Consider the following 24,779-nt stretch of genomic DNA (forward strand, 5'->3'; position numbering starts at 1 on the left):
ATGAAAAGCAGCCTCAGAGGCTGTAATATTCAGAAAGGACAGCCAGAAGCTGGTAGATGTAGGTAGCAGGAAGGAGTAGAAAGAGAAAGGAAAGTGGTATGCCACTCTCTTCCACTCATTTTTGGCTCAAAATATAGATACACAAGCCCCTCAAGCTGCTTTACTGATAATAGGCACACATGAGGAAAAAAATAAGAACACTGTATGCAGGTATGTGCCTTCAAGTAACCTGTTAACTTATTGGTGACCTGTGGATTTTCTTAGGCCTGGAATACTCAAAGGTTTTTTAGCATTCTCTCAGTCATACACACACACCAGTTTTTTTAAAGTTTTTTTTCTTGCTGGGTAGATTTTGACCAGGAAAATTACCGAATAGGAAAAAAGATGAAACGGTTTCTTTCTCCTACTTTTCACCACCACCCAAATTTCTCCATTGGCCCTTACAACTTTTGAGGACTCTTTCAAAAGCTGATAATGTTAGAAGGGGAAACACTACATGTGTGGAATACTGTATATGGTTTTGTTCTCTGTATTTGGCCTTTAGTTAAAGCACCTCAACTGATTTGTGAGATCACAAGAAAAGCTAAGGTTTTGTTTTGTTCCTGTGCTCCTTCTGGCTATCTCCATCCTATTTGCTAGGTTGAAATCTGGAGAAGAGATGGAAAGGGAATTTTTATTTAAAGCCTTCTACAGGTTGTAAGTCAGATGTGGGAATCCTGTGGTCTAGGAATCACATGCATCCTCCTAAAGGATGCTTTTATACAGCTCCAAATATCTTGTGGAGCCTGTCTCCAAATCCCTTCTCCCCTGCTCCACCCCACAAAAAACTAAAATGGTCATTTCTGCTTCTGAAAGCTTCCAGAGTGAGACTCATTTAAAGTAAGGCATAAAGCCATTCTCCTTGTCCATATTGTTTTGCCCTTCAGAACTGGGCTTCTCATCATTTCTGGCATAGTCTATGGTAAAGGTCTCCAGATCACTTTCCAGCTTCAATCGATCTTGGATGAAATGGATTTTCTAGACCCATTTCAAACCGGCTTCCGGGCAGGCTATGGAGTTGAGACTGCCATGGTCGCCTTAGTCGATGATCTCCGTCTGGGCATGGACAGGGGAAGCGTGTCCCTGTTAGTGCTTTTGGATATCTCAGCGGCTTTCGATACCATTGACCATGGTATCCTTCTGGAATGCCTGAAGGAGTTGGGTATCGGGGGCACTGCGCTCCAGTGGTTCCGCTCCTACCTCTCGGGTAGATTCCAGATGGTGCAGCTGGGGGACGTCTGCTCCGATAAGAGGGAACTGACATCTGGTGTCCCTCAAGGAGCCATTCTGTCTCCCATGCTATTTAACATTTACATGAAACCGTTGGGAGAGATCATGCGGAGATACGGGGCACGGTGTTATCAGTACGCTGATGACACCCAAATTTGTTTCTATGTGTCTCCGACTGATGTAGTGACTAGGGATGGCGTCTCTCCTCTAAATGCCTGCTTGGAGTCGGTAATAGGCTGGATGAGGGAAAACAAACTCAGTTTGAATCCAGAAAAAACGGAAGTACTGGGGATAGGTTCCCCAGGTCCGGGCGGTGAGATTTGCCATCCTGTCCTGAACGGGGTCACGCTCCCCTTGAAGGACTCGGTCCGCAGCTTGGGAGTGCTCCTGGACTCGTCGCTCCAGCTGTCATCTCAGGTGGATGCGGCAGTCAGGAGCGCTTGTTATCAGCTTCGGCTGATACGCCAGCTGCGCCCCTACCTGGACCGGAGGGACCTTGAAACTGTAGTACATGCTCTGGTAACCTCTCGATTGGATTTCTGCAACACGCTCTACATGGGGCAACTCTTGTACCAAACCCGGAAGCTACAATTAGTGCAAAATATGGCAGCGAGACTGGTCGCTGGGTGTTCCAGGTCAGAACATATAACACCAATCCTGAAAGATCTTCATTGGCTGCCTATGCGCTTCCGGGCTCAATACAAGGTGTTGGTTATGACCTATAAAGCCCTAAATGGCTTGGGCCCAGGGTACTTGGAGGACCGCCTCTCCCCATATAATCCACCCCGCTTACTCAGGTCAGCAGGGAAGAATCTGCTAGATGTCCCAACTGCACATTATGCAAGGACCTCGCAACGGGCCTTTTCCATCTCGGCCCCAAGATTATGGAATAATCTTCCAGATGAGCTCCGCTCCACCACATCTTTAGAAACTTTTAAGAAGAACCTTAAGACCTTCTTCTTTTCTCAAGCCTTCCCCCCATGAGATGTTACTTCATGTTTCACCCCCTCGGTTTGATGACCTTGTGATGTTTATGGATTTCCCCACTCAGCTGAACCTGTTGCTTTTATTGTTATTGTGATTGTTTTTAGATACTGTTTTAATTGTTTTTATCTTGATGTTTTTTTACTTAAACTTGTCCGCCGCTTTGATCAAAAATTGGAAAAGCGGGATATAAATAAACTGTTTATTATTATTATTATTATTATTATTAAACTTAAATGCTGTTCTTGCCATTTCCACAAGAACTGTTAGAAGTGGCTAATTCCAGTCCAGATTAAAAGGTGTTCTTAGAACATCTTTGTATCAAGACACAATTATCTTCATGTCAGTGTGCATCCTTTGGTCTACTCAGAGGCACAGCTTGATATACTATATATTGGCATCCAGATTTCTCACTGTTTTGCTTTTTCATGTACCTGACGTTTCATGCCCAGGGGGTATTCGGCAGTTGTGGTTTCTCTGCAAAAACATTTTCTCCTTCCTTAAATATTCAACTGAATAAGCTGCATTTGTTAACAAATCACAACAAATGGTTTGTCAAGCTATTATTATTGATTTCGGTTATGGAGCAAAGCCTTTTAAGATAGAATGTGCATTCCAGTTGATACAAGTTTTGCATTCTGCACAACAGCAAACAAATTGGAGATGTTTTAAAATTTTGCACTGAACTATTCGTTATGAGACAAGCGTAGTGTGGTCATTTAAAAAAACAGTGTTGTATCAGGCTGTACAATTCTTCTTAGATGGGAAGAAACAAATATGATTCTATATAGTCAAAGTATGTATGGTGATATGGTTCTTGATAATTGTTATTCTCTTATGCAGAGAATTTGCTTCACGTACAGGTTATCTATATATATATAGAGAGAGAGACAAAGTGAATAGAGTGGGCCCTCCACATTCACTGGGGTTAAGTTATGCAAGACCCCCATGAAAGTGGAAAAACTGCAAATAAAAAGAAACATTTTTTTAACTTGAAAGAACATTTGTCTAGGAATCTCTAGGCCCTCTAGCGCAATTCCATGGTTAACAACTGCTAGAAGCTGACCACAGAATTGTGATGCAGTACCTACTAATGCCTAGATAAGTGTTCTCTCTAGGAATCTCTAGGTCCTCCAGTGCAACATCTCACAAAAGTTGACCACAGAGTTGTGCTGGAGGACCTAGAGATTCCTAGAGAGAACATATTGATCAAAACCGCAAATAATCAGATCCGCAAAAGTCAAAGCCACAAATGTGGAGGGCTGACTGTATATCTGTTATCTAGATACAGAGTGAGTATTTATTAATATTCAAGACAGTAATTATCCTAGTATTTGAGGAAAAAAGGATCAAGTGACAATGAGTTACAGACAGGCCAAACAGAAAATAGAGCAAGGTATACTTAGGAGATGCTTCAAGGGCACCCACATTTTGCCACACATACATTCACCATTGCTGAACATTCTCTTACTAAGATCAGTTTCAAAATATGCTGGCCAGGGATTCTGGCAGGTGGCAGCCATACTCCAAAAAATACATTTATCATATTCTGGTGAAATAAACTGACTGTTCCTACATAAAATCAATTGCAAACTGACATTCCCCCCCACCCCCAGTAGATTTAGGACCTTCTGTGTTGATCTTGTGAAAACCCCAACATTTGCTCAAATCACAAACAGAATAGTATTTTATCCAAATCTCAAGAATGAATTTTAAAAATAAAATAAATGGTGTGCATGTCATCCAATGCACTCTTACTTTTCCAAAGGGTCTGTCATTTTTGCCACATTGTTATGGAAACGTAAGGCTTGGATGTCTTGCGTCTCTATTTTTGGAGGTAGAAGTCCTTGGAGTCCAAGTATTTGTCGTTCTTTTAATGAAAAAGCCATGCCCTAGAGACAAGAAAGGAAGACCAAAGACTATGTTAAACCATGGAGTGTTAGTACTGAGTTTCAGGAAAGCAATGGGTACAAGTGGGGACCCCACCTCCTCATCTCTGAAGATGTTAATTTTACTTGATTTGTGACCTGGGTACAATATATACCACTTCCCAACATGTTCTGGGAATTGCAGTTTCAAAAATGTTGCCAAGGTTATTACTCTTTCTTCCTGCTTCTTTCACTGTTTGTTAGCTCAGATCAGCAGCCAAACAGGTAGCAATGCCAAAAAAGAAAAGAAGAATCAAAAAATTTGCAGGGATTAGCAACAGCAAACACCACTGGATCACTATCCTCAGCAAGTGCGCCAATGATACACACACACACACACACACACACACACACACCCCAACACCTGCAATGAATTGGTGAATAAAGTGATTTTTTTTGTCGTTCGGCTAACCAAATGTACTCTTCATATTTTAAAGAGAAATGGCTTTGTCAAAAATCACAATGGCTACAGAAATGGGATGGACAGATTTTGGAATGAATGTATATGAAACACAGAATGGAAAAAGGTAACTTGTTTGGACTACAACTCCAAGAATCCTTCCCAGACAGCACTATTCAGTGGCCACATTAGTTGGGGGATTCCAGAAACTGTACTCCTACAACCTCATTTTCTCAAGCTCTAACTGAAAACTTAGGTAGTGTTTGCCATTCACTGTTTTCATAATTGTTGTGTGCGTTTAAGTCGTTTCAGGTTTATGGTGACCCTAAGGCAACCCTATCATGGGTTATCTTGGTGAGTTTCTTCAGAGGGGGTTTGCCACTGCCATCCTCTGAAGCTGAGAGTGTGTGAGTCACCCAAGGTCAGCCAGTAGGTTTCCATGGCTGAACTGGGCTTTGAACCCTGGTCTCCAGAGTCCCAGTCCAACCCTCAGACCACTACTCCACACCATAATTACCTGGAAAATAAATTACAAATATTTATTCTGCTGCATTGTTAGTTGGGATGGGAAATAACAATTATATTTATTAAGTGATTATGAATATTTTTAATTAACAAAGCAATTAAATACTGTACTGTAATCCTAGAAGAACACAACAACTGTTCTGCTGAATCAGACCAAAGGTTTAGCCTGTCTAGTAATCTGTTCATCACTGTGGCCAAACAGATGAATATGGAATCTCACAAGCAGTACACAAAGACAACTGCATCCTCCAAGCCCCCCTCATAAGTCTTTTTGAATGTAAATGTTCTAAGGAAAATGAAAACATGACCCTGTTCTATTTATCAACCATCAACTAATTAATCCAGCCAACCATGCCCAATGCTTCTCATAAAAGCTTGGCTGTTTTTTAAAAAAAAAAATAAGATTGGATCTCAGTGAGCCAAACATCTTTTTAATACCCTTCATTTCCTGAGCTGCAATCTGCTATGAAGGAGGGGGTCCATCACACAGAACAAAGCTTTAGCTTTTGTGAACCATTCTGTCTTCTAAAAGAAAGGGGATCTATGCCACTAATCTCAAACCTTATCTGTAATGCTTTCTTTAGAGTCAAAGATGTTCTGAGGGCTCCTCTTCTTTGAAGGCATAACTCCCAAGATGGACACTTTAGGGCTTAGCAGGATGTCTAGCTTTAAAATGTGATAAACATGTGAATATTATTATTGAAAAGGCTAGACATTTGCAAAGAGACACTGTTGGCTTTTATATCACCTTTCTTGCCGCAGTCTTATATCAATCAAGCTGCTCCGCCACATCTATCTGACCGGACTTTCACTTAGCATTCTTAATCCTCTTACCATTCAGTTTCAATAAAACAAATGCCAAGTTGAACAATAAACCCGGCAGTGACCTCGGTGCCAGTGTCTTATCATTCCTTATTGCTCCAGTCAGCAGAATCTTCTGGGGTGGGGAGAAATCAGTCTGTCAAAGTTCTATCTGGAGGTGGAAAAGATTCCACCTCACCATTAGGAGGAACTTCCTCACAGTAAGGGCTGTTCGACAGTGGAACACACTTCCTCAGAGGATGGTGGAGTCTCCCTCCTTGGAAGTTTTTAAACAGAGGCTGGATGGCCATCTGTCGGGTATGCTTTGATTGAGAGTTCCTGAATGACAGGGGGTTGGACTGGATGGCCTTTGGAGTCTATGATTCTATAATTCTATCTTGCTCTACCCTCCACAGGATATAAATTCTCTGTTCAGATACTAGTTTTACTGGAAATTTGGAGAGAGGACAGTAGATCACATGCCTTTTCCAAAAACAAATAGAACTGGAAAACGTTCAGGAAAGTTGTAAATGACTGAAATAATTTTATCTGATTTGGCACTTTTGGTTATATGAATTTTTTTAAATTCAGTGTTACAGTCACATTTTATATGGGAATTATTTTTATTGGAATATTTGTAATAATGTGAAGAGAGTAGCATATACATCCCTTATGTTTTTTTAAAAAAATGACTGTACCTGAGAGACCACTAATTTTTTGGGAGATGTACCTTAACCTTAGCAATAGCAAGTATGTTTCTATACTGCCTATCAATGCACTTAAGCACTCCCTAAGCGATTTACTAAGTGTAAGATAATTGCTCCCAACAATCTGGGTACTCATTTTAGCGACCTCAGAAGGATGCAAGCCTGAGTCGAGCTTGAGCTCTTTTGCTGGTATTGAACTCACAACCTTATGGTTTGTGAGTGAGTGGCTGCAGTACAGGCATTTAACCAATGCGCCACCAAGGCTCTTAAACCTTCAGCTTAACTCCCTCCCTCCCTCCTCCACTTATCAGATCTATTTCAACTTAAAAAAATAACTTACAGAATAACTTATATGATGGCTTAATAGAAGGTCGCAATATTTAAGCCATCTAACATGACTGACTGTAATACAACAGTGAAGTATAACAGCTATTTAACAGTGGAATATGCTGCCTCTGAGTGTAATAGAGTCTCTTTCTTTGGAGGTTTTTAAACTGAGGCTGGATGGCCATCTGTAAGGGGTGCTTTGATGGTGAGTTCCTGCATGAGGTCTCTTCCAGCTCTATGATTCTATGATTTTATGAGTATGAACAGCCCAGACAACTACAGATTAACATATATAGAGACATAGTGTGGAAAATTTCTATATGAAAAATATCAGATGATTTTCCATCCCACATCTCTCTTGCCTTCCTCACTCATCTCTGGCTTGGCAACTGAGGAGTAAGTTGGCATGCCTCAAGAGGGCCAGTCTTGGCCTGAGGTCTCCAGTAGGGTTTATATCCACAAAAGCTCATACAAAAATAAAAACTTGTTAGTCTTAAAGGTGCTGCCACAGTTCTTTTTCCCCTTCTCTTTATGCTGCAAGAGACTAACACAGCTACCTCTCTGTAAACATAACTCTGGTAGTTTTCTTGGAAACAAGACCTGTAACGGGCATCTGTGTCCAAATGCCAGGCTCTCCCATTATCTCATTCTTGTCACAGTCCATCCATTATCTTTACCTATCCTAGGCCCAAATTGCAGTTGACTACAAATTAGACAACAGACCAAAACTATGTGGCAATGTTATTGGGGAAAGTGGGAAATCTCTTTTAAGAGTTAATACTTCGTTCATTCTTCCTGTTGCAAGAAATGTATGTACTCTGAAGTTTCTCCAAGGCTTCAGTTGTAACTGGCAGCTTTTCATTCCTTTGCTATTCATTCCCTTTCTCTGTGGTTTCTTCTTTCTCAGCCAGCTGCCTCAGATGCATTCTTCCCATTTTTGTCTGGATTCCCCTGTTCCCCAACTTTCTTGTGCCCTGAGAACCTTCTCTCAGTCCTCAGCCTGCTAAAATGGAAGGTTTTATCCCAAGCAAACTGACAGCAATCCTTCAAGGAAGCTGGATTTTAAACCACTATGTTACCTGTTTAACTAAATCTTCCATGGAACCACAACAGCTCAAGCAACCAGTGGCTTCACCAACACAAGTAAAATATACTAACCACTATTATACTCACTATTAAGGTGGTATAGTATACCACCCAAGAGCCAATGGGGTGTAGTGGTTTGTGTGTTGCAATATGACTCGAGACCAAGGTTTGAATCCCAGCTTGGCCATGAAAACTGGGTGACCTCAGGGAAATCACACTGTCTCAGCCTCAGAGGAAGGCAATGGCAAACTCCCTCTAAAGAAACTTGCCAAGAAACCCCTGTGATAGGGTCGCCATAAGTTGGAAATGACTTGAAGGTACACAACAAGAACAACAATATACTACCCATTATTATACTCACTATTAAGGGAATGGGATTTGTTCCATTTCTTCAAGTTCCCACATTTTCAGTAAGGCTAATAAACGTATCCAAAGTTAACTGAGTCACGTTACAGACCGCCTGAAAGCGGCGGTCTGCTGCCGCCGCCATTAGCAGCACCAAGGAACCCCAGCGGCCAAACTGCGAGGCTCCCCGGCGCCGCAAAAAAGAAGCAGCATGCTAATGATGCCGCAAGGTGCCAACGGCGCACTCGCGGCGTCATTAATGCTGTGCGATGTGCGGATGCTAAGCATCCGCTGCGTCAAGATGGTGGCGCCTGTGTAGAATGGGCGCCACCATTTTGTACGTCCCCAGGACGTACTAGGGTTAGGGGCGTGCGGAACGGGCCTGAGATCCCTCTGGCTTTGCTCTCCTATCTCACTTGACCTTTTCTGGCATTCATTAAAAAAAAAAACCTTCTGTGGAGGTTTCAGGCTGCGTTAAGGTTCATAACACTGTTACAAATTCAAAATTTGGCATGCTATAAGTTTGTGCAACTAACCTTATTTGTTCTGGGATTCAGCAACAAGACCTTGCCTTTTTCTTTTGTGTGCACACTACGGCATGCCAAGGTGCACGGTGCAGCAGCTATTTTTAACCGGGAGAACATTTTGTGTAGTTGCCTAGAAAGAGAAAAGGAAAAGGTTTTATTACATACTATTCAAAGGACAATTTTGTTTCATGTTGACAATATAATGGGATCCAATTATATTCATACTGACCTGCAAGGTTTTAATAATACTGGCTAAATAATAATAATAATAATAATAATAATAATAATAATGTTTATATACCGCTTTTCCAAATTAGATCAAAGCGGTGTACAACAGGAAGTACAATACAAAGTCAAAATAAAACATAACAGGCCTCTCTCCCCCTCAAGATGGTGGTCGGAAGGAGGGCTTTTTCTTCTTTCAGGCAGGCAGTTGGAGCTAGCCTGCCTCTCTCCCCCCAAGATGGTGGCTGAAGTTATAATAATAATAATCCACAGCCTTAAAAGCACACCTATACCTACAAAATTCCTCAGAGGAATATAAATGACCCAACAGAAGATGAAAGAGTTGGCATTAGTGCTGTTCTTTACACTGAATGGTGATCTGGTTGAATATATGGGATCTCTGATATTTAATTAGCTCATAAAACTTCACAGTAACTGATGGAAAGAAAGCTAACAGGTACAAAAGACACAACAGGATTCCACAAATGTCATCACTGGATCAGTAGTGAAGACCACAGATTTCATTCTAGCATTTGTTTTGATTTTCCTTAATAGAATATTGACACCATCTGAGTGAAGTAATGCATGCTTTCCTCACAATGGTGCCAGACTGCCTCAGGACCAGCACTATGGGTTCAACGAACAACATATGGATTACCCCAAAGGTTTACCCAGCCCACAGCTTAGAAATGTGTGTTGTTGTTGTTGTTGTTGTGTGGTGGGAGTTGCACTAAAACTCTCAGATCCTCCAGCCAGTAAGGCCACCTATCAGCAAAGCTCCCCAGCAAAACCTTGCTCTCCCCCACATGATGCGCTGGTGAGAGCATAACAAAGGAATAGTACTAACAGTTTGTTATTTCCTTGCAAATAACCCACTACTGTACTGTATTAGGAACCAGCATGGTGTAGTGGTTTGAGTGTTAGACTATGAATCTAGAGGCCAGGGTTCAAATACCAGCTCAGCTATGGAAACCCACTGGGTGCCCTTGAGCAAGTCATACTCTCTCAGCATCAGAAGATGACAAAAGCAAACCCCTTTTGAAGAAACCTACCAAGAAAGCTCCATGACAGGTTCGCTTTAAAGTTGTCACAAGTCAGAAACAACTTGCAGGCACACAACCACAACAACAATCTTGCTGTCAGAACATCCACTTTATCGCAATGGTTAAGCATAATGAAGCAAAAAGAAACTTGATGAAATAATCACATGTTCTCCAGTGTTTAGCCCCTGCTCCCATTCCCTTTATGTTAGACTACTCATCTCTTTAATACAAGACCTGTATAATCTCTCCTCTATAAAGCAACATATACAGAGATTGCTGCTGTACATGTAGAAAAACGTGTTTTATATGGAGTGAGAGACCCATACTTAAATTATAAAGAGTGTGATTTATTTTTAAAAATAGGTGTATATCAAATAATCATAGAATTGTAATCTTGGAAGCAACTCCAAGAGTCATCAAGACCAACCTCCTTCCAAGTTCACAAAATCCACAGCTAAAGTATCCCCAGTATTTATTTATTTTATTTATAGTATTTATACCCGGCTCTTCAGCCAAAAGGCTCTCAGAGTGGCTTACATTATTTTAAATTAGACATTTCCCTGCCCTCATGTGAGGGCTCAAAAGCTGCAAAAACAACGAGGAGGGAGGGGATATGTGTTACCAGAATCACATTTTGCCCACCTCTGTATTACATATTCAGGCTAGTCAAATGGTATCTCAGGATGATAATCTCATCATCCTGCCAATGCAATTTTAACTCGCCTTCAGTGACAGCAATTAGCATTATCTCATAGTACATTACATGGTTCCAGGAAAAACCCAGAAGAGAAATGCACATATATGCAAGCCAAAATAATGTAAACCTGAACTAAGGAAAGCAGCTGGTGTTAAGTCAGCTTTTGAATAGTTCAATATTCTACATCTCAAGTTACTAATTAACTCTATGAACAATCAGCGTTCTAGATGTGGTATTATGTTAATAATGAACTTACAAGATGGAACATATCATATCCTAGCCCATGTTACGTAAGGTAAAGGCACTGCCATGTATTATATATTGTGTATTTATTAGATCAGTTGCCAGTGATTTAAAGATCTCTCAAGCTACTTTGGAATGTTTTGACAAGAATGTGGGAATCCACTCTGGCTGCCGTTTTGTTTTTTGTTTCTTAATTTTTAGTCCTTGTTGTGTTCAGCTCACTTGACTGCCCACATGAATATCATCATTATGCTTTCTCAATAACAAATTTGACTTGCACTTGCAAATGTCTGCCCTGCAATCAGTTTTAAATCAAACCAAAAAACAGAAAATAGTTTTAGTCTCAATCACTAGTTCAGAGTGGCTTGCCGCCAAGTTTATTCATTCACTGCATGGCAACACAAGCAACGGAAACTGTGTTGGTATTAGAAACACAAGTGGCTTTGCGTAGGGAGATTCTGGGGAAAACAAGGTGGCAGTAGACAAAATCTAGCAAGCCTGCTAAAATTAATTAGTCCAGAGGGGAAATTAACAAGCAATAAACAGTACAGGACTGATAGCCAAAAATGGTATTAAATCCGTTTTATAAAAGAGATGCCATCTGTAGATAAACAACAGAACACATTCTAGGTTTAATTTTTTTAATGATTTATTGCCAGATGAAGGGATTGTTATTTTTATTCAGTTTTCACAGGGCAGTCCATCACTGTCTTAAAAGTTATACTGAAAGATGGGTTGGCACGCATATTTATTATATAAAGATCTAGTTTCCTACAAGGACTTTAAAAACCACTACATAAGGAGAACCTTGTTTCCAACTTGGGCAAAAATAAGAGATAAGTTTTACAATAAACTACCTTTATGGACGTCAATACAAGAAGCTTTTTTCAGCCATAGAAAGAAGGGAACAAAATGGCTAACATACAAAGATTTGGTAAATATTGGTTCAAAAGGGATATTAACAATGAGAGAAAGAGAGCTGTTGGAGCGCTCTGGTCCCACAACAAACTACAGTTCCCAGAATCCTGTAGCACTGAGCCTTAGCATTTAAAATGGGTTAACAACAGGAAAATATAAAATATGACAATTAAAAACACTTTATCCCTACCCCCCTTAAGACAGTATTAAACAGTCTAACATATTAAAACACAATATCAATTCATAAAAACAACAGTTAAAAACTAAAACTAAAAACCCTGATATCCCTCTGTTGATCCTCACCATCACTAAGATGGGGCCACGGGAGGAATGAGGGAATCAGGGAACCTGGGCCGGGATGGTTAATCTGGAAAGGCCTGCCGGAAGAGATCTGTCTTGACCGCTTTTTTAAAGCTGTCTAATGATGTTATCTGACGGATCTCATTCAGCAGGTCGTTCCAGAGTTTGGGGGCGACAGCAGAAAACGCCCTCTGGGAGGTCGCCGCAAGCCTAGATTTTAAAGGCTGCAGTAAGTTCCTCCCAGAGGACTGGAGAGCGCGGGGAGGATTGTACGGGAGGAGGCGGTCCCTGAGATAGCTTGGACCCAAGCCATTTAGGGCTTTAAAGGTGATAACCAACACCTTGTACTGGGCCCGGAAGCTGATAGGCAGCCAGTGGAGGGACCTCAAAACCGGAGTAATGTGGCCCCTCCTAGATGTTCCTGAGACAAGCCTGGCTGCCATGTTTTGAACCAGCTGTAATTTCCGAGTCAAGCACAGGGGTAGCCCCATGTAGAGTGCATTACAGAAGTCAAGGCGTGAGGTTACCAACGCGTGCACAACCGTCTCGAGATCCCTTACTTCCAGAAAAGGGCGCAGCTGGCGTATCAGCCGAAGCTGATAACAGGCACTCCTGACCGTCGCATTTACCTGATTTGTCATCAGGAGCGACGAGTCAAGGAGCACCCCCAGACTGCGAACACAGTCGCTGGAGGAGAGTGTGACCCCATCCAGGACTGGAGGTTGCAACCCAATTCTTGGTTTCGGGGCCGCTACCATGAGCACCTCCGTCTTGTCTGGATTCAGTTTCAATCTGTTTTTCCTCATCCAGCCCATTACCGCCTGAAGACATTCATTGAGAGAAGAGATGCCATCGGAATTCAAGGCCGACGAACGAGATACGGAGAAATAGATTTGGGTGTCATCAGCGTACTGATAACACCCAGCACCATAACTCCGTATTATCTCACCCAGCGGTTTCATATAGATGTTAAATAACATCGGGGACAAAATAGTCCCCTGAGGAACCCCACAAGTGAGGTACCTCTTACTGGAGCTACAGTCCCCGAGTAGCACCCTCTGAGACCTGCCTGAGAGGAAGGACCGGAACCACTGCAAGGCAGTGCCCCTGATACCTAACCCCCTCAGGCGGTCCAAGAGGATGCCGTGATCTATAGTATCAAAAGCCGCTGAGAGGTCTAAGAGCACCAACAGGGTCACACTCCCCCTGTCAATGCTCAGACGCAGATCGTCGGTCAAGGCAACCATGGCAGTCTCAACCCCAAAGCCTGTCCTAAAGCCAGTTTGAAATGGGTCTAGATAATCGGTTTCATCCAAGATAGCTTGGAGCTGAAGGGCAACCGCCCTCTCGATCACCTTGCTCAAAAATGGCAGCAATGACACTGGCCTATAATTCCTCATATCCAGGGGGTCTAGGGAAGGTTTTTTCAGGAGTGGCCTAACCGCCGCTTCCTTTAAACAAGATGGAACATGTCCTTCCCTGAAGGAAGCACCGATGATATCCGTGAGGAATCTCATCAATGCATCCCCCCCGGACGGCCAGCCATGATGGGCAAGGGTCGAGAGGGCAAGTTGTCTTCCTCACCTTACCAAGCAGGTTGTCCACGTCATTAGTACTCACAGATTGGAGCTGATCCAATATGACTACATCAGCGGAGTCACTGGACGCCTCGCCTGTCGACTCTGTTTCAACGGTGGCATCTAAGTCGGCTCTTATCTGAGAGATTTTGTCTGCAAAGAAGTTGTTAAATGCATCACAGCAGGTCGTCGTCGGGTTAAGTAAGGGATTTGGCGCAGGGGGCACCTGCGTCATTTCCCTCACCACCTTAAACAGCTCTGCTGGACGGGACTCTGCAGACGCAATACGTGCAGAGGAGAAGGCTCTCTTCACTGCACGTATTGCCTCCCGATAGGAACGAAGAAAGTTCCTATGGAGAGTTCTGTCGGATAAGAGTCGAGTCTTCCGCCACCTGCGCTCTAGCCGTCGTCCAAACCGCTTCATCTTCCTCAGCTCTGGCGTGAACCAGGGCCTCCGATTTGGGGCAGGATGGCAAGGGCACTTGGGAGCGATCGTGTGGATAGCCCTGGTAAGATCGGTGTTCCAGGTATTGACCAGAGCATCGACAGGATCACCGGCATTCCCAACCATTAAACCCTCTAAGGCTGTCTGGAATCCAATGGGCTCCATCAGCCTTCGAGGGCGGACCATTCTAATGGGTCCGCCATCCCCGGTGGGGCAGATATTGGCTCTAAGTTTCGTCTTGACCAGGAAATGATCCGTCCATGACAATGCAGAGGTACTTACCACCTCCGCCCATAGATATTCCTGTTCCGTACTGAAGACCGCATAGAGTGTATGACCTGCACAATGTGTGGGCCCTTTGACCAATTGGGATAGGCCCATGTTTGTCATGGTCTCCATGAACTCCCGAGCCGCACCTGTTAAACTGGTCTCGAGCGGGATGTTGAAGTCCCCCAAAACTAAGTCTGGGGGTCTCCAACAACAGCTCAGAGACCAGCTGTGTCAGCTCGGTCAGGGAGTCTGCTAGACAACGGGGTGGCCGGTAGACTAGCAAAATCCCCAAACTATCCCTTGTCTTCAGGCTAAGGTACATACACTCGAAATGGACTGTGTTCCGGACAGGTATCCTGGCCAAGGTCAGATGGTTCTTATAGACTAGAGCCACTCCGCCCCCCCCCTGCCCACTTCCCCTCACCTGCTCACTGACGGAGTACCCAGCTGGGAGGGCCTGCGCCCATATGGCAGTGCTATCCTCTCCCAGCCAGGTCTCTGTGAAGCAAGCCAGGTCGGCATCTTCATCCAGGAGGAGGTCCTGGATGATATGGGTCTTGTTTTTTACCGACCTGGCATTGCAAAGGAGCAGAGTGAGGTTCTGTGGAATGGTTGGTATACAGCCTGAAGGATGATTTCCCAGATACAGGATGAAAATCTGTTTCACAGAGAGTCCACAGCTGCTTTGGAATAACATTGGGAAAAGGGAACATTTCCCCACCAGCTAGGGAACCTTTCCTTAACTTCATACCCTCCAGTATTATTCCCATCATCACCAGTCAGAGTCAGAGGAAAGCTTAGTACAAATAATGCTGATCCTTAGCTTCCAATCTGATAGCAATTAAAATATTCCACTTCGCATTACTGCTGAGATGCTGACATCAATCAGAGAAGATTAAACATCTTTACAGATATTTAGCCACACTATAAACCCAACAGAAAGTATTCCTCCCAACAAATTAATTTACCTGCCCCCAGCTGACGAACTACTTATGGAATAGGATTGCCCTTCTATCCTGTGTGTGATCCTATACAAATCTAATCAGAAGCCTCATTCACTGCAACATTCCGCAACATTCCCCTGGACCCAAATGCACCCAATGCCGTTTGCCAGTGCTGGGGAGGGGAGGCATGGAAAAACCTGCTCAACCCAGTGTATTTGACATCCGGTCCTTAAGCATGTCTTTTTTAAAGAGCTGCAACGATCTGGATTTTCAGTAGTGTGAGTACACTACTGAATTGATCCAGATCATGCTGCATTGTTCCTGGAAATAGAGGTGCCTCCACTTTAAATTGATATGATGGCAAATGTGAATGGCAAGAGGGTTAAAATGGCATGGAGAGATTCAGCAATGGAAAATGTAGTGGGAACATCAATCCTAGTATTGCATCACCATGGAAATCTGGATCTCCACAGGACAAAAAAATAAGTGTGAATGTCCCCTATATGTACATCACTTGAAATTCAAGTATTTTCTCTCACAAAACTGCTATTTCATTCATGTACCAATATATGCAGATTTAATCAACTGATTATCAATGAAAAACAAGCACGATTAACTGAGCAGGATTTCTTAATTGAGCAATTACACTAGTAGTAATTGTTGCAGGGATTGGAAAGCACATAAAACAGGGCTTCATCATAGCAATAAGCATGTGGGGTAAATTCTTTAATACCAGCTATGAGGTTTTAGGTGCTACGGTCCAAAAAGGATGCTTTCCTAAGCTCTAGTTTTAGGAAACTGTTCTGGGCAAGAGGTGAAACAAGGATAAAATGTATGGGTTGCTTTTAAGTGAGCAAAAGACCTTTGGACAGTTAGAGGAAGGTATGGGGTGGACCGGAAGGACTGGAAGTCATGGGCAAAGATCAATAAGGAAGGTATGAGGGCAGAAAGATGGGGAAAAGATTAGATGATCTAACAGAAAGCAGAGAGGCTGTGAGACTACGTTGGACCTAGAAGCAGTTTATCTACTTGTTCAAAAAGCCAGCAACAATTGCTTATAGATCAGTTCAGATGATATCTCTGGACATGTCCAATTCATGGTGCAAAGGAGAATAAAGATACCCTTGTCATTGACCTCCACTGGCCATATGGAGATGTCATCAGGGTCTATCAGAGCAGGTGTTCCTTCAACCACCTCAGCCTGCCCCCAAAAGAGTGTAAAAATGCAGGCTGCAATGTGGATCGATATCAGTGAAGGTCTTTTGTAAGGTCAGTAAGTCTTAAGTGCCTGTCCAAAATGAGCCATCCCACCACAGTGTACACAGTTAAAACTGCTGTTGTTGTTACTGTGTGCCTTCAAGTTGTTTCCAACTTATGGCAACCCTACGACAAACCTATCATGGGGTCTTCAGAGGCTGAGAGTGTGTGGTTTGCCCAGGGTCACCATGGTTTCCATGACCAAGCAGGGATTTCCCTCTAGGGTTTCCATATCACCTTTCCACCATCACAGGCTTTCGTGTTCCCTCTGAGTTTAGCAGCAATTCTCACAATAGCTTGGGAACTGGGGGCTTTCCCAAGCAGGGATTCAAACCCTGGTTTCCATTGTCATAGTCCAATACTCAAACCATTACACCATGCTGCCTCCCAGAGGACTATATTGCTGTTGGGAAAATTCCCTCTTCCCAAGCTATTGTGAGGATTTCTGCTAAGCTCAGAGGCAAGAAGAAACTTGTGATGGTGGGGAGATATCCTCAGTCCTTAGAGTTCAAAAAGTCCTGAATGTGACTCTGTAAGCCCTACTCAACTATAAGGTGGGGCCTGTTGTTGTTGCTGTTGTGTACCCTCAAGTTGTTTCCAACTTATGGCACCCTTAAGGTGCCATAACCTATCATGGGGTTTTCTTGGCAGAATTTGTTTGCCATTGCCATCTTCTGAGGCTGAAAGAGTGTGACCTGCTCGAGATCATCCAATGGGTTTCCAGGGTCAAGCAGGGATTTGAACCCTGATCTCCCAGAGTCAGAGTCCAATGCTCAAACCACCACACCATGCTGGTTCTACATGCATAAAATTTAACCCACATGGGCCTCACTCAAGCATGCATTCCCGGGAAAGCATGCATTTAAGCCAACATATGCTGGATCTTGGAAATGCAGACTGGCTTCAAAATGTCATTTCCAAGTATATGTGCAGGACTCCATACACTGGGGGCAGAGAGAACTGGTATGAATTCACCCTACCCCACATGATGGGTCAGAGCAACCTAAACATAGTGCCCAACCTGGCCCTAGGTTCTGACTCTGGAAATAACCAGTTTGTGTACTATTCTCTCCAGCCAGCAAGGCTGTAGGATACTGGGAATAATAGTCCAAATGAGTAAGTTTCCCAAGCTCTGGAGACTGTTGAGAGCTAATTCTATTGCTTCCCCTCTGTGTTTTTGTTACAAAAGATAAAGGACTGTCATTTAAAAGCCACCTTGAACCTTAGGAATTGGTTAGGAGATAAGAAAAACAAATACTGATGTGTGAAATGGCTCTGAGATATCACTTGTATGTATGAGTGTATGTGTGAGCCTTCAAGTCACCTGTTGACTTAAGCTGACCTCATGAATACCATAGGGTTTTCTTAGGCAAGGAATATGCTTTTCCTTCCTCTGAAGTAGAGCCTATAGCATCTGGTATTCATTGCTAGTCTCCCATCCAAGTACTAATCAGGATTGAGCCTGCTTAGCTTCCAGGATCAGGCAGGATTTGGTGCCTTTACGGTATTTAGGCAGGAACAGGGTGACCAGATATCATAACTGCAAAGGAAGACAAGGCACCACAAATTGTGGGACATTCAAGAAAAACCTAGGGCATGACCAAAGAAAAGCTAAAAACACTCATATAAATATAAATTTAGGGCTTGGGAAGCTCTTTACTGTTGAAGGTTACACTTTCTCAGGAGTAATGAACATAAGGAAAATAAAAATAATTACCATAGAGGACCTACATAAATTCAACCTAGACAATAAGGAAACTGAAATAGTTAAAGATTTCTTGCACCTTGGATCAAACCTTGATCAGAGCGGAGACTGCAATCAAGAGATAAGAAGAAGACTAGGAATGGGAATTGCAACAATAAAAAGAACTAGAGAAGATCATAAAGACCAATGATATACAATTGAGCACTAAAGTTAGAATCATCCAAGCCATGGTATTTCCCATGACTACCTATGGACATAAACGTTGGAGATAAAAAGAAAATCAATTCATTTGAGATGTGGTGCTGGAGAAGAGTCCTGAAGATACCGTGGACAGCCAAAAAGACAAACAAATGGATTCTTGAACAGATCAAGCCTGAAATCTCCCTGAAAGCCAAGATGATCAAACTGAGGTTGTCGTACTTTGGTCATATCATGAGAAGGTGCAACTCATTGGAAAAGACAATAATGCTGGGAAAGGTAGAGGTAGTAGGAAGAGAGGAAGGCCACATGCCAGATGGTCAGACTCATTTAGGGATACTCTACAAGATCTAAGAGCAATGCAGGATAGGGGGTCTTGGAGATGTCCTATTCACAGGTCACCATAAATGAAGGTTGATTCAAAGGCAGCTAGTAACAACAGTCTATTGGGGCTCATATGGCAATGGTCGCATACCAGTAGAGGGTGTTGGAGGTATCTTCAGCGGCCATGGCCACCCTTTTTCTCTCCCCACTTTGTTTACACTATGGTCTACTAGGTCAATGACTCATTTCTTTTATCATATGTCTTAAGAAATTACAGCTTGGGGGATGTAGAAATGAGGTCCAAGGACATTATGGCTACAGGTGGCCATACCCTGGAGCAGTTCAGGGCCACTATGCTCTTCATATATTTTTGAGACTGCAACATCCACCATTCCTTTCCTTAGCTATATTGGCAAGAACCAGTGTAATGTAGGGGTTTGAACACTGGACTATGATTCTGGAGGCTAGAGTTCAAATCCCCACTCAGTCACAGAAACCTACTGAGTACACTGGTACCCCGGGATACGAATGCGCCGCCTTACGAAATTTCCGGGTTACGAAAAAAATCCATTGAAAAAAACTGTTCCGGGTTACGAAGGTTATTTCGGGTTACGAAAAATTTTTTGGTGCTTTTCGGCGCTATTTCACACGAAATCGCGGCTTTTCCCCATTAGCGCCTATGGCTTTTTCGCCTTACGAAGTATTCCGGGTTACGAAAGCGGCGGCGGAACGAATTAATTTCGTAACCCGGGGTACCCCTGTATCCTTGAGCAAGTTACTCTCTGTCATTCTCAGAGGAAGGCAAATGTAAATCCCCACTGAACCAATTTTGCCAAGAAAACCCCATAAGTTTGCCTAAAGATCACCAAAAGTGGGAAACAACATGAAGGCAAGCAACAGTGGAAGCTGCCCACCCAAACCACCTGGGCAAAAGCCACCCAATCTTGGTGTGGATAATCATATGGAAGTCTTTTGCAATGCAAAGCAGCCCCAGAGAACAGTGGAAAATTGTTAAGACCCTGAGGGAAGACATTCTGTGATACAGTGATTCTGCCACATGCAGGAAGCCCCATCCATCACCCCATCATTGGTTGACTTGACTACTCAAAAGTACCTGATGCAGAATCCACAGATAAATGTAGTGGAGACAATGCAGAGCCGCAGATGTGAACTGGAACCGAGCACAACAATGATCACTCAACAATTTATACAGCATGTCTTCCTCTGCTCCAACAGGCCCACATGACTCACAAATTACCAGTTTCTAAAAAAAAAATGCTGAGTAGGATCCCAAATAAGGGAATGCCTTGAACTTAGAAACTGTGACTGCAGAAAACTTCCACATTGAGACAAATGCAATAAACAGGTCATTTTTTTTTTTGTCATACAAAGCACTTGGGCAGGACAAGACCCATAAACCATGTCTTTTGTGCCAGCTGCCTTAGCTCTGGTTCTCAGAGGTAGACATGTTGTGCTAGGAAGCTGCACTGCATCCCTCTGTAGATGAAGGAAAGATGGTAAACAGGGCTACAGTCAGTCCTCTGTATCCATGGTTTCTTTATCCAGATTCAAGAATCCATGGCTTGGAAATATTCAAAAAATTCTAAAAAGCAACGCTTAATTTTGCCATTTTATGTATGGGCCACCATTTGACCATCCATTGTATTTAATGGGACTTGAACATCCAACCTCAACGGACACTAAGGACCCACTGGACTTTTTGAGAATACAAGCCCCCAACCACCATGGCCAATAATATTCTCTCTCTCTCTCAAACACACATACACAGTATACAGACCAGCTCTATTTGGTTCTTTCTCTCCTTCAGCTTATCAACTAGAATCACCCTTTCCAACATGGAGACATGAGACATTAGACATTGCAGGGCCACTCTTATCACTTCTGCTTAGAGACCTGGGCTGTATTTACATGCCGCATAACTACCACAGCTATATGGAATTCTGGGATTTGTAGTTTGCTGAGAGACTTGAGGATTCTCTGCCAGACAACTCTAGTGCTGCATAGTTCAGGGGAGAATACTAGAGCGAGCCATTGTGCTGTAGTGGTTTATGCATTGGACTATGACTTGGAGACCAGGGTTCAAAACTCCACTTGGCCATGGGAACCCACTGGGTGACCTTGGGGAAGTCACACTCTCTCAGCCCAACACCCTCTAAACAAATCTCACCCATAAAAATCCCATGATAGATTTGCTTTGGGATCTCCGTACGTTGGAATCAAAGCACACAACAACAACATACGAAGGAATTCCAACTTCTTTACCAAACTACAAATTCTGGGATTCTGTAGAAGGAAGCCATGACAGCTAAAGTGGTAGGAAATGCATCTAAGTGTGCAATGTGGATACACCCTAGCTGTCTGTTTCCTGCTCCCCAACACATTTCCACTGTAAATCATTATAAGAACCAAGTAACTTTAAAAACAACTGCCTGTGTTTGTTTTTCTACCCCACCACACCACTTCCTCTTCTCTTCTTTTTCACTTTTGCATCATGCCATTCAGATGGCAAATTTAAAAGCAGAAATAGGTTTATTTTATGAAGGTCTTATCATTGCAATGTAAGTGGTATAGGGAACCCAGTTGCTGAAGAACCTGGTTAAAATCTCTACATAAATAATTTATTTACCTAAGACATTCCAAAACAGAGGTTCACTCCTCAATTTACAATGAAATAACTAAGAATTATACTTACGCTTCATTCTGACAATTTTGCTTCAGGACACTAACAAATCAGATGCCAAATAAGTGACTTATGTTTTGGAATGTGGCTCATTTCACCAGATCACTTGGCACTATGTAATTATTAATATTTTTGATATACTTTTTAAAATAAATATTGAATGTGTCTTAGATGTTTTTAATATGCATTATATAAGGTTTTTTGGTGTTAAAATGTGTGTTTTAAGATGATTTTAATGGCTTGATGACTGCAAATAAAGATGATGATAGACCAATAATTAAAACTATCCAACAAACATGGAGAAATCCTGTTTGCAGTGATTCTCAAACTCTGGTTCTCTAGGTGTTTTGGACTTCAGCTCCCAGAAGCATCCGACATCTTGACCTATTTTCGTGGATTCTGGGAAGTGAAGTCCAAAACATCTGGAAGGCCAGAGTTTGAGAATCACTGAGCTAAAGTAACTCAGGAAGAACAATAATCCGTGATGGGTTTAGCTTCCATTTGTTTGTTGTTATGTACATTCCAAATCATTTCCGAGTCATGGCGACCCAGCGGTGAACCTGTCATGGGGTTTTCTTGGCAACCTTTGTTCGGAGGAGATTTGCCATAGCTTTCCCTTTAGGCTGAGAGCGTGCGAATTGCTCAAGGTCATCCACGAGGTTTCATGACGGAATGGGGATTTGAATCCTGGCCTCCAAAGTCATAGTCCAACACTCAAACTACTTGCCATGCTGGCTTCCACATATGGAAGTATGGCTTCCAAACCTTAAGCTAATCCATTCTCAGAGCCAGCTAGGCCTTTTGATAGCAGCGTGGCCTAGCAGCTTGAGCTCTGGACTATGGGCTTGGGAAACCAGAATTCAAATCCAGCTCAGCCATATAAACCCATTGAGTGACCTTGGGTAAGTCACTCTCAGAAGCTGGCAGTGGCATACTGCCTGTGATGAAGCTTGCCAAGAAAACCCTGTGAAAGGCACAAGTTGGAAATGACACCTAACAGGCACACAACACACACACAGATTCACATGCCTGTCCTGCTCATATACAGAGTGGGTTACTTTTTGTTATTGTTATTAACAACAAACAGAATAACACAGCAGGTGCAAAAAAGAAGTGTCTCTTCACTCTATGGCTTCAAACTCTTTCCCCCTCTTTTCCACTATTAGAGATACAGTCTTTCCTACTGTCTAGATTCAAGCCATAGCAGGCTTCAGTGGTCCTGTCCTCTTGCCAATGTAGACCTTTCTGAGTAAACTATGGAGGAGAATCCCACAGCCCTCCTTGTGGAGCCCTGATTAAACGCCAGTACTGTAGCCACAATGTTGTAAGTTCGATCCTAGCGCAGGGCTCCACAGTTGACTTAGCCTTCTATCCTTTTGTAGGTCAGTAAAATGAGTACCCAGCTTGTTGGGGACAATTGGCTTATACATTGTAAACTGCTTGGGGAGTGCTAGTTCACTGATAAAGGGTATTGAAACGTACTTGCTCTTGGTATGCAACTGTCTAGCTTAAGTCATCTGATTGCAACTAACAGCCGCTGTAGCAAACATAGCCAATTGTGAGGAATGCTGTGAGTTGCACTTCAACAACATCTGGAGGGCCACATAACTCTCACTCAACACACCCTGTAGACCTCATCCCACCTCATTTCCTTTGTGAAGAGGACAAGGACATCAATATACACAGATAGGTACCCCAAGGCATCTAGCCAGGCCTTCACTGCAACACTAATCTGTGTCCAAACCAGATCACTTGAGATGACGCCAAGATTGAATGCTCCTCCATAGTAATCATCCTTTCTATGTAGAAAACAAATCTGTCAGGGGGGGAGGCAAACTACAGTATTGCCTTTGAGAACTGCTTGCAGATAGAAAACTAACATCTCGGAGAACAGTCAGGCCTTTCTCCTAGCAATGCAAGCCTTCTCTCTGCCTGGTAGACACTACAATGGTTCCTCTACATTTGCTGGGGTTAGGGATGAAGGACCCCCGTAAATGTGGAAAAACCATAAATAAATAAAAAACCTATTCTTTTTACCCAAGAGAATACCTCTCTAGGAATCTCCAGGTCCTCCAGTGCAAAATTATGGTCAACATCTGCCAGAGGTTAATCACAGAATCATGCTAGAGGACCTACAAATACCCAGAGAAGTGCTTTCTCTATGAAGCTCTAAGTTTTCCAGCACAACTCTATGGTTAACATCTGGCAGAGCTGCGCTGGAAGACCTAGAGATTTCTAGAGATAACATATTAATCAAAACTGAAAATAATCAAAACCACAAAAATCAAAGCCACAAATGTGGAGTGCTAATTGTATTTTTTTCCATTGTAAGAATATGAGTGAATCTCCAAACTGCAATCTCAAGAGAATCTCCAATTACAGTCTGAATTTACAGCTCACCACAAGGCAGATCTTAATCCACAGGCATCAGGAGTATCAATAAAGAAGAACTTGATCTTCCCTTGAAACCAAAAACTTGAACCATAATCCCGAGTGCTCTCTCTTCTTATTAAAATAACTGGACCTTCATTGCTTAAGGCAGAACAGGCACACACTGGATTAGCTCACCACTTTGGGAGAGATAAAGCAGGCTATAATTTATTAAACTGGCAATTTCCAGGTACCAATCAGCTGACATGTTATGCCTCTGTTTTAAACAGACACACACAAAGCATTTCTCTCCCTCTGTCTATTAGATTTCATCTCAGTTAATTCTTCAGGTTTGTTTTCCTGGAGCAAAAGAGAGGCAAAGGCATTTCCATAAGGCTCTAACAGAGGCCTTAATGCAAAAATAGGCATCTTGATCAAAAGGGGTGTGTGTGTGTGTGTGTGTGTCAAAAATAGGTCATAACCCAAAGAGTAACAGGTAACTACAGATTTTAGGGCAGTTTTACATAACTGGTTTGTCAAACTTGTTAAAGGGTTAGTGCTCATTTTTAATAAGAGGCCACTTTGGCTACAGCTGCAATTTAGAGATACTGTGATAGTAAAAGGAAGCTTCATTTAACCTTGGTCACCTATTTGTGTGTGGAA

The 24,779-nt window shown here is 42.7% G+C and overlaps 1 protein-coding gene across 2 annotated transcripts in view; it reads right to left on the bottom strand.

The window, feature by feature from the left end:
• Nucleotides 1-24,779, bottom strand: part of ME2 (malic enzyme 2) — a 52,501-nt gene that overhangs the window by 22,604 nt on the left and 5,118 nt on the right. The window contains exons 1-3 of one of the 2 annotated variants that reach the window (XM_042454389.1): nt 9,783-9,878; nt 8,909-9,029; nt 4,012-4,145 (exon numbers count right to left, since the gene is read on the bottom strand). In XM_042454389.1, coding sequence (XP_042310323.1) covers nt 4,012-4,145; nt 8,909-9,016 — 242 coding nt within the window. In that variant the 5' untranslated portion in view covers nt 9,017-9,029; nt 9,783-9,878. Of the gene's footprint in view, nt 1-4,011; nt 4,146-8,908; nt 9,030-9,782; nt 9,879-24,779 lie in introns of those variants that run through there. The other variant, XM_042454387.1, reaches the window with a different exon arrangement.

The sequence above is a fragment of the Sceloporus undulatus genome, chromosome 2, assembly GCF_019175285.1.
Source record: "Sceloporus undulatus isolate JIND9_A2432 ecotype Alabama chromosome 2, SceUnd_v1.1, whole genome shotgun sequence".
In the NCBI taxonomy this organism is placed as follows: Eukaryota; Metazoa; Chordata; class Lepidosauria; order Squamata; family Phrynosomatidae; genus Sceloporus; species Sceloporus undulatus.